The following is an 11,105-nucleotide window of genomic DNA, read 5'->3' as shown; positions in this document are numbered from 1 at the left end:
TCCTGCCTTAAGTACTTTTCCCCTGTTTTTCTCCTCCTCCTGGTCTACCTTTGCCTTTATTTTACCCCTAGTGGGTGCCTATTTTGCCTTTAAAATTCTAAAAGTCCCTGTACTTCACAGTAGAAGTATTACAATTCAACACTTCATTCATTTAATCACTTTTGCAGAATGTGTGACACAACCTGAATGTGTTAAACTGGTCATTGTGGGCAAAATCTTGATGAGGATGATGATGATGGTTTCTTTGAAACATTATCAGGGTTAAATTTAGCATGAGGCTAAAACCATCCAGTGAGCCATCTGGTCACATCAACAAGAGTACAGGATGTCATGCAGCCTTTGTACTACTCCAGACCATTAATTTAACTATATATTAACTGGATGGGCCCGTGTTGGCAGAAGATCATGTCCTGTTCTCTAAAGGAGGGAGGGAGGACGACAAACAAGTTGCAACACTTCCTCCACAGTCAAACAAGGTGCCCTTCTTGTACAGTCTGCCCAGGGTTTTTCCACTGTATGCATGCTCTTTAAATGTCAGTGCTGTGGACTGATCGATATATATCGGTTTACACACAACAGTTTCTCAAGATAAGTAGTGTTCACATTTGCAATTAAGGGCAATAATATATTGTCCATATCTTCATCTGTCAGTGGTTAAATTTCTCTCTTTTCTCTTCCCGTCACAGCTCAGGCAGCTCCTCGGTGTCTGGGAGGTGTCACTCACCACAGCATTCACACAGAAAAGGTCAGATTAAACACTAAACAAACTCTTCCTTTAAGCACATGTTTGTAGTTTAATTTATTCAGATTTGAATTCAGAGACATGCACAAAGGGTCGATGTACAAAACTCTGATGAATGAAATGAAATGTCAGGAGCTGTACTAACATCTTTAACACCTAATCTAAAAAAAAACCTAAATAATATAGTATGACAGAAAGTGGTTGTTGAGGTTTATCTATGTTCTTCTCTCTCTGTGCCTGAGTCTGTGTTAATATTGATCATTGGCAATAGTCGGTGTCCTCAACAGGTTCCTTCAGAGGCTGAGGCTTCTCCAGGCTGAACATGAGCGTGGGCTCCCTGCTCATTGGCTCTGGCTGGTGCCATTCACCGTTTGAGAGCGGAGCACTTGGCGGGGCACTTGAAGTACTCGATAATCGGTGGACTATCTCTTGTTGACTAGTTGGGGTGAGGCAGAACTCTTCTTTCTCCTGCTGTTGCAGGTGTTTGAGGATGGCCTTTGACAGGAGGTGTGGGTCGTCCTCATTCTCATCTAGAAGAAGAAAAAAACATAATCTGTGGTTTGTTTGTCTGATCATTTTCACTGTTACAAGCTCACTCTATCTCAAAGGCGTATCTTTGTTAAAACGGGAGTAATCTAAGCATACAGGAGAGCAAAGAGTTTCTCACGGCCATCACAAAAATAAAGAGTTCACATGAGACCAGAGATAACAAGAACAAAGCCTGCACTGACACTCTGACCTTCATTCTTCATTTTAGTTGCACACCGTGCACCATAAGGCCACTGAGTAACAAAACCTTTTTAAAACACATACATTGCAAAAAGAATCTATAAACACTCAAATTCTGACTGTCAGACCTTGTGGGAAAGTGGGAAAGTCTCGTGCCACAAGGTGTGTACAAAGGCCCCCCACCCACCATTGAGCAGGATGAGTTTGAAGCGGTTTCGACACTCCAGCGAGTGGTCCAGGATGTTCTGCAGAGTCCGGTAGAAGAGCAGGACCTGCTGCCTGCGCTCAGGCTCCCCAAAACCAGCACTGCTCTCCTGGGACATGTTGTACAGCGTCAGCAAAGGCGTCGCATACTCCACCACACACTCATGGGCCTGTTGAGACACACACAGGCACACACACACACAGACTCAGACATAGATATCTTTCCTGGACAGATAATCCTTTAAAAGCTTGTGGCACTTTAGCACCAGAAATGTTTGATTACCAGATTTTACAGGTAGATGGTGCTGTTACTGTACTTCAATAAATGTGCTCTCCACTGGTGAATTCTCAGGTTTAACCAGGAGGGGGTGCTGTACTCTGAATATTTTATTTTCGTGCCTTAAAAGGGCAAATCAAATCTTTTACGAAACATCACAAGTCTCAGTTTTTCTTATTGTCTCATAATATCTTCAAGACAAGAAAACGTATCTCTTTTATACTGCAATGTTTAGAGCCATAGAAATTCTAATCAATAACTCTACCAGTGAAGCCATCAGCAGTTAATAAGTAAGGTAAGCAAGTCAGAGCTCAGTCCAATCAATCATATTAGGCTGAACCAGCGGTGGAAGAGATACTCAGATCCATCATGGCCACAAGTGACAGCTAGTGTATGTGATAATGGTGAATTTGTTGTAACAACAACACAGGCAAAGTTACCAAGTCAACGACATCCATTAATACAGGGGGTATCCATCTAACATTTGCTAATATAACAGAGTTAGAAACAATTTGTTTATAGACAGAAAATGAACTGGAAACTTTTAACAATTTAAATTTTTCAAAAACCCCCACAATTCACTGGTTGCAGATGGTTGGAAAAAGCAAGTGAAAGTGTCCACAGACTCTGCTGTGAACTCACATATAATGTTTTTTCTGACATTTTAAAGACCAAGAAATTATTTGAATAATTAAAATAGCGGACATCAGATTAATATACAGTGCAAACAGCTATTAGCTTTTTAACTACCTCAAAATTATACTTAAGCTCAGTACTGGAGTAAATGTTAAAAGTCAAATGTTTATCATCATGCTATTCTGTAAAATAAAGCCACAACATGGTTCTGGTAGCTACTTAGAAATAACGGGTGTCTATTTTTGGTCTTAATGTGAAACATGATGCTTTCATGTAGCCCCAAACTTCCTTTCCCTTGACTACAATACAGAGCCAGTTTTGAGTACAATCACTGTTAGATTTGCTACATCAAAAACATTGAATATAGAACACACTGATGTGTTATCTTGAAGTATTGAAAAAAATTTATATACAGAAACAGTCCCTCGAGTCTGTCACTTTACTGTGACTCTCTCTCTCTCTCTGTCACATTTAAGCTCTGCGGTCTTTACAAATCTGATCAAAGGAGAAAATATCAGAACAGTGAGTGTCTCAAAACACACTGGCAGTAAGATGACCGACACTGAGTGGAATTACAACACAAGTAGTTCAGCACTGAAGCTTCAGGTTCTCTGATTACCTTATTTAATATGGACTGAATCTTTTTACACTGAACCTGAGAGAAAAACAGTCTCTGTATCTGCCTGTAATCTCATATAGATAACTTATGAACTTAAAGCATAACCTGTAACAGAAAGAAATAAACCATATTGTTATTTTACATTCCCACCTACCGTCCCATGCTCGTCCAGTACTCTGTAGACGCTGTGCTTGTAGACCCGTCCCCGGACTCCTGCCCTGTCTATCTCGTTGTTTGGGAGGTTGTCATAAAAACGGATGTTGTCGTCCTCGTCTTCCAGCTTATGTGAGATGTTGGCATTGAGAGGAACAAGGATTAGGAGCTTCCTGGAGCCGCGACCCCGGAAGGGACAGCTGGCCCAATGAGTGGCACAAAATGATGTGATGGAATCATCCAAATCTGAAACAACACACACACAACACTTTTAATCATCTATATCTGTTTATTCGTGTTTATTCAAACCTCTAGAATCACTAGAATGCTGTGCAAGGTGCAGTACCAAGACTCTATAAACCACAAAGATCAGACCACAGCTTAGGTATCACCAAAGATTCATATCTGGGGCTATTACATGCAGCTTAGAGGTTATTTTAAACGTATTTTTAAAGTCTACACACCCCTGTTGAAATGCTAGGTTTTTGTGATGTAAAAAATGAAACCAAGATAAATCATTTCAGAACTTTTTCCACCTTTAATGTGACCTATAACCTTTACAACTCAACTGAAAAACAAACTGAAATCTTTAAGTAAAAATAAAAAACTAAAATAATGTGTAAAATAATGTTGCAGAAATGTGCACACCCTCTTATAACTGGGGATGTGGCTTTGTTCAGAATGAACCAATCACATTCAAACTCACGCTAAACAGGAGTCAGTACACACCTGCCATCATTTAAGGTGCCTCTGATTAACCCCAAATAAAGTTCAGCTGTTCTAGTTGGCTCTTCCTGACAAGCTTCCAAAGCATCAGAGGGTCTGTTACAGGCCATGTACTTGTGGCTGGTGTGTCTCTCTCTCTTTCTTTTTTTTCCTCTTTTTTTCAGGTAGACTCCCAGGATGCACTTGTGATTATCTGCAGGTGTGGGCGGCCTATAAAAACCTGCCACACCTCTCCACTCTCCACTCTCTCTCCCACACTTCCTGCTGCAGATGACCTGGCAGCAGGGTCTTCGGCTCACTCCACATTTTTCTTTTGTTAACCCCTATCTTTGATTTAATAAATGAGCTTTGGGCCATGGTTTGTAACATAATGGGGGCTTGTCCAATTTTCCAGATTTTTCTTGGTTCATGAGTGTTGTGTGTGGCTTTCCTTTTGTTTGGCGAGTATGATTGTTTGACATGCTTTATTTTGATAAATTTAAGTATCGCTGTGAGCATCAATTTATGAGCTCCCTGGTTAGAGAGGGTGAGTGTCCCAGCTGGACATTAGTCCTTCCAACGGTTCACGCTTTTGTTATTTTTCCTTTTTTATTTTCGAGGCTATCCCGGGTGGGGGCACGCTTCGAGGTTCTGTGGTAAGCTCTGGTTTACTGTGGGACCTCGAGTTCAGCGTTTAAAGTCGCCTCGAGCCTGGTAACCTCAGAAGATAGTTAGGTTAAGTTTTGTTAGGCAGGTTTCCAGGGCTTGCTCTCTTTGAATTTAGATGAAATATTTCTTTTGAGGAGCGAAGAAGAAGCAGTTAACAATCATACTTGCCATATATATGTATATTCTTTTTTTTTTCTTCTGGGGGGAGGGGGGAGTGAGCATTTGTGTAGGGTTAGGTGAGTGTTGTGCTTTTGTTAGGCACTGTGTTGGGTCTGTGATCCTAATCATAGAGTTTAGTGGCTAGTGTGTTGTAGTGTTAACTTGTGTAGGTGAGAATTACCCTGAGTTTTCTTGGTGCTTTTGTTTTAGTTCTGACTACCAGCAGGTTGTGTCCTTGCTTGAGGGGCATGGTAGTCTTTTGGGTGTGGCTTTAATAGCCTGATGGGTAACAGCTTGCCTTTGTTAGTGTATGGCATGGCATCGCAGCCATTTTGTTGTGTGTTTAGTTAATTGAGCAGCTGTGGTTGTTTTGTGCCCCATTTACTAGTTTTGCTTATTCACCTATCTTTTTTGTTCATTGTTCCTAACAAGCAAACTTGTTAGGAACAATGACAACGCTTGACACTTTTCTTCAACAGCCTAGTGAAGAGCTGCTTGAAGATTTTTACTAAGGAACAACTTCTTCAGCTTGCTTCTAGCTATGAGATTGAGCTCTCTAGTGAGGTTAAGAAGTTAAAAATGAACATTAAGGACACTATTAAGCAGGTGCTTGTTGCTAGAGGTGTTTTAAAGCCACCCCCTTGTCCAGAGGTTGAATTTGTGATGTCTAAATCACCGGTGTTGTTGGAGGCTGCTATCCACTTGAGACACAGGGAACTGGCTGTAAAGGAAAGGGAACTGGAGGAAAGACAGGATCAACTTAGGCTGATGGAAAAGAAAATGTTGTTGGAACATGAACGACTTCTGAAAGAGATGGAATTAAAATATGCTTCTTTGTCTTCTAAACCTCAGTTTGATGTAGCCAGTCACATACGACTAGTTCCTCCTTTTTGTGAAAAGGATGTTGAGCATTATTTCCCTCATTTTGAGCGAGTGGCCCTCACATCAAAGTGGCCTAAGCGGTCATGGACATTGCTTTTACAGAGTGTCCTTGTGGGAAAAGCTCAGTAGGCATATTCTGCCCTGAGTCTAGAACAGGGTTCTGATTATGACTTGGCTAAAGAAGCTATACTCAAAGTGTATGAGCTGGTTCCAGAGGCTTATCGTCGGCGCTACAGAAGCCATGTTAAGTCTGATAAGCAAACCTATGTTGAGTTTGCTAGAGAGAAGGGAAATCTCTTTGATAGGTGGTGTGCATCTCAGAAAGCTGAGGCTAAAGAGCAACTTCGACAGCTGATTTTGCTTGAAGAATTAAAGAACTGTGTGCCAGAGTCTGTGTGTATTTAAATGAGCAGAAGGTGACAATATTGGATCGAGCTGCTGTGTTTGCTGACGAGTTTGTACTCACTCACAAAACCAGTTTCGTGGGACAGACCTCCCAGAGTAGAGGGAGCAGACTGATGCAGTGAAGTTTGTTCCTTCAAGGGTATGATGGCAGATGCCCTTTCCAGGTCGTAAACAGTTTCATGTTGCTGTTGTTTACTATGGGGTTGGTTGCCTCTGAGCAACCATTTTTAAGAGTGGGGGTGTTACAGGTCATGTACTTGTGGCTGGTGTGTCTCTCTCTTTCTTTTTTTTTTTTTCTTTTTTTTTTTCTCTTTTATCACAAAAATCTGGCATTTTAACAGGGGTGTGTAGACTTTTATATCCACTGTATGTTGAAATTGATTAAATAGTAGCCTACAAGTGAAATCCACAAACTGATATTCAAATGATAGGTGTGTAATCTGAGAGACAGGGAGAGTGAACCAAATGTCCATAGCGTGTACATGCATATGTGTGTTTTGAGGTTACTTACGCGGCAGCACCAGTCGCAAGTAACCCAGGTAGAAGGACCAGGCCAGGCCGTGGGCCACGTTCATCTTCCTCCCCTCACAGATGTCGGACACCTCCACCTCCGACGGACCCTGCACACCGACCACAGAAACAGCTGGAAACATGTCACAACACCTCACCTCTGCTCAGGAGCTGCCTGACAACTTCCAAAAGGTGTCGGGCAAAAGAAAAGGGCATCCCTGCACCTGGGCTGCCCTTTTCTGTGCAGGGACGAGTATATTTTTAGATAGAATTCGATGCAAAAGCAGGAGATGGAGACAGCTAAACCCAAGCTTGAGATGGATCGAATCTATAATGCTGCCAGTTTCTGTAACGACTCTGAGGGAACAGTGAGCTTTGTACAAAATTACACAGTACTTTGAGGACAGTATGAGTGCTATGGTCAGTCATGCTGATGAAGATGAATTTGAGTCTATTTTTATTCCAGAAATGCCATGTCAATTACAATCAACTGATGCTTCAGGATCTTACACAGGGACTCTCCTGTCTGAAGTGTAGTTTTATGCTAAAGCAGAGCCATTTTTCAATTCTACCAGGGCACTCTGAGCTGTGAAAATATAGTGAGCTCTCAAATGTTTCTGATAAAACTGGAGGTGCAGGGGGGGGGGGGGGGTGGGGGTTGAATCCCACACTTGGTTGCATCTAGGCCAGGGCTAAAGAATGGTGTCACCTGTCAGAGGTCTCAAATATGATGGCACAGCCACTGCAGAGCCTAATGATAGGTCAAAACATTAAATTCTGGGCTTTCCATTTCAGATTTCACCATGTGTATTAATAAATGACTCAATGGATGTCATGTGAGATGAAAAGTGCAGACACTGAACCATTTTTCTGGGGCAGTGATGGGCCGTGAAGCAAAAACTGAATGACACTGCCAATGTGGACTATTTTCTGAAATGTAATCCTAAAATTGGTTTCCAGACATGTGTTGCTTCATTATACACAACATTGAGATGTCCCAGATCATCTCCACTCCTTGTAACAACATCTTGCCTAACCTGTCAAGTAGGCATGTACCAATAGTTACTTTTAGAGGTGACTGTATACCAATTTAAAGGGCTGTACTACTGTTTTTCTATGTCGTAATCTATTTCCTAGAAATGACTTTACTTTGAATTACCGTTTCCCAAAGCACACTGCTCATATGTTTTTCACAACAGTCAAATGTTTCTTTATTTCTGTATGAATGGAAACTAATGGCAGCCTGGAAGGACACTCAAACATCTGCCTATCATCTGTTTTGTAATGTTCATAGGAATCTTTTTTTGTGTTTCTACTACAGTAGAAGAGAAAACAAAAACAGTGGTGTTTGTGTGTCAGGTCTGGATCTCACCAGGACTCCCAGGCTTTTAAACAGCGCATAAAGAACTGAGGCCAAGAAGAGGAGTTTCCAGCATTGGTCTTTGTGTGGCAGAGGATGTCCAGCCAGGTAGAGCAGAAGGCTTGCCAGTGCTGCAGCCAGCAGGGTCTTCCCCCCCAAACCACAGGCTGGCAGCACATGGCTCAGCAGCCCTCGACCTTGATACCTGGTTAAAAAAAAAAAAAAACACAGAAGGAAAGAACATACTGTTTGTCCTCATTACCATAGCTGTACTGTGTAACTGTTGGATTGTTCAGGATTTTAACATCAGTATAATTAATTTAGAGACACTGAAATTATTACTGTAACACTACTTCAATCTTAGCCTCTTCTTGTGTTTACATGTTTAAATATAAAGGGTTTGGTCAGTGGTGGAGCTTAAGTGAATGTGTGTATGAAAGTGTGTGTGTATGTATGGGTGAATGAGACATAAATTGTCATACATTAAAATAAACAACTGTAAAATAGTCAAAATGATCCTGTCATGAACACAAATTGTCCCTTATTGAGCCAAGAAAATGTATGTCTAAGAAGATTTACAGTTAAGCTGCTTCATCAGACAAGCTTGTTCTGAAGAGGTTGCCAGTTTCATTCAAAGTCTCAGCTTTACATGCATTGACTGACGAACTGTTCAGCACCACCGCAGATACACAGATTCACTTCACTTTATTTATATAGCACCAAATCACAACATACATTATTTCATTACAAAGAGAAACCTGTCTCAGTACCATGTCTTTCATACACAAGAATAGCATAAACATAAAATAGACACAGTGGCCTACTACACTATACAAGGCCTATGCAAACACACTCTCCCCACGGTTGCTCCACTTATGGGTTGAAAACTGATTTACAAAGCTTAAAAGCAAGACACAACCTTTGTCTGGTTGCTGTTTTTTTTTTTAATGATTCTGATGAGAGTGGAGAGAGTGAACCAAAACAGTAACGTTACAGCACATAACAAATATTTATTTAGCAATATATCAAAGACAAGTCAGACCACAAGCGCTGAATGCTTGAATCTGACTCTCCTCTTACTCCAACTGATCTCTCACCTTGTGTTTGAATGGTACAGCATCTCCTCTGCCAGCAGACAGAGCCCGTGCAGCAGAGGGCCAAGGGTCAGGATGAGTATTACCATGGCAACCCAGCCAAATAACCTTTCAGGAGAGAAAAACACGATGCCTCCTGTTGTTATGGCAGCCAGCCCCGCAGCACACACCTTAGGAAAATTCCCACGAGGCTGAGGGATGAGAGCATCCTGATCTCGGAGGCATTGCATCTGTCAGGAAACAGTCACCCAGAGTCACGGATTGCTTTTATAAAACCAAATGTATCAGTCACTCAGTGTGTAGGGCTAGCTGACCAGGAAAACTTTTTTAAACCCATTTTAATTAAGTCTAAACTATGTTTTAGTCAAGTGAGAAAAATGTGTTTGATGTTTCTTTTAAAGTTAATTTTGGACATTCCCATTCTCACCTAACAACAGCAAAACATTACATAAAGACCATGATTCAAATCTTTTACAACCTCAAAACACATCATTATCACCAGTTGTCACATGAGAGCTTCAACCCAGTGAGAAAATCAGTCAAACAGTCAGTTAACAGAAGTTTTATGTCAGTTTTAGGGGGAGGTACTGAGCATAAATTTATCTGGAATTTCACTGGCCATTTGCTTTGCTCCACCGCCTGTTAATAGAAACACAGGTGCTGTGACATTACTGACAGGGGTGCGGTGAGATGTACAACATAATGGAAAGTTTCAGAAGAGACTCCCTTTGATCTCCCTTTAAATTAATTTCAGATGTCACTCTGGAACCAAAGTTGCGTCTAACATCTTGAACCGTCGCATGAGTTACTGTACAGATGTACAGAACTAAATTCATAACAGATTTCCAACAAAAGACATGCTGTAATGTGTTTTTGTACAGTTTGGGATTCAAACAACAAAACAACAAAATCAAATGTTTGACCCTCTAGAGTCTGAGTACACATTTGCATGCATGTGTATACATTTGTGTTTGTGTGTGTGTGTGAATGTTTAAGATGTGTGGCTGTCACGTGATCAGGTTGTAGAAAAATAACGGCATCAAACACCAATTTTGACTTTTGTGAAAACCAGTCTGCCTGTGATTAAATTATTTGGTTTGGTTATTTGTTTATTCAAAAGCCGTAATTAGTGGATTACTAGCAAGTAAATCTACCTTGTACTCCATGTCAGTACAAACACAATGTAACAGAACCACAGGGAGGTAAATGTCCCATTAAATAACACATATACACTAAATGGCATTAACTACATTGAAATAGATAATACAATTTATTTTGAAGCAATGGGTTTCAGGCACCTGAGAGTGTATATTAGGTCTTCAGAAATTACTTACTTCTTACTTACATCTTGTTTCGGTAGCTTGTAAAAGCTGTTAAAAATAGACAAACACACCCTGAGCTCTCCCTGAGGTCATAAAACCCTCCCTGATTCCTGTCACTAATGCACAGGAGGGAAAAAGTCTAAAGTGGCTTAGTCTCATTCTATGAAACGTTTTTTTCAAAACAAGACAGAAGAAAGAAATGCATGTAGGGACTCACCTCTGTGTGTTTGCTGTGATCCAGATCAGAGACCTCCTTTGTCTGCTGTTCTCTTTTTGAATCTCCTCCCCTTCTCTCTGCTGCCCTTTAGTTATAGTCCAACACTTTCAGTTTTGATTTCAAAACTTCTCTCTCTCCCTGAGCCGCCCTGAGTTTCCTGCTGGTACTCCTCCCACAGTCCAAGGACGTGTAGGTTATCCGGCAGCTCTAAATTGCTCGGGGGTGTGAATGTGAGCATGGATGGTCCAGGGTGTACCCTGCCTCTTGCCCAGTGCCAGCTGGGATTGGCTCCAGCCTCCCAGCAACCCTCAAAGGGTGGATGGACGGATGAAGTGTTAATCGTAGCAACAATAAACTTAAACAATAAACAATAAGCTTACAACATTTTTTTCAGACAGTCCAACTATCACTGTGTGGACCTG

At 41.2% G+C, this 11,105-nt stretch overlaps 1 protein-coding gene across 1 annotated transcript; it reads right to left on the bottom strand.

Annotated features, from left to right (window-relative positions):
- Positions 1 to 776: 776 nt before the first annotated feature.
- Positions 777 to 10,798, bottom strand: sting1 (stimulator of interferon response cGAMP interactor 1). Its single transcript, XM_041048878.1, has 7 exons — positions 10,684 to 10,798; positions 9,148 to 9,374; positions 8,063 to 8,255; positions 6,692 to 6,800; positions 3,362 to 3,606; positions 1,659 to 1,845; positions 777 to 1,272 (listed from the first exon to the last, which is right to left on the bottom strand). Exons 2-7 carry the CDS (start codon positions 9,372 to 9,374, stop codon positions 1,001 to 1,003), a joined length of 1,233 nt encoding a protein of 410 aa, XP_040904812.1. The 5' UTR covers positions 10,684 to 10,798; the 3' UTR covers positions 777 to 1,000.
- Positions 10,799 to 11,105: the final 307 nt, after the last annotated feature.

Source organism: Toxotes jaculatrix, chromosome 10 (genome assembly GCF_017976425.1).
Source record: "Toxotes jaculatrix isolate fToxJac2 chromosome 10, fToxJac2.pri, whole genome shotgun sequence".
In the NCBI taxonomy this organism is placed as follows: Eukaryota; Metazoa; Chordata; class Actinopteri; family Toxotidae; genus Toxotes; species Toxotes jaculatrix.
Note: the sequence above shows the minus strand (reverse complement) of the source record. Positions and strands in the feature narration are given on the sequence as shown.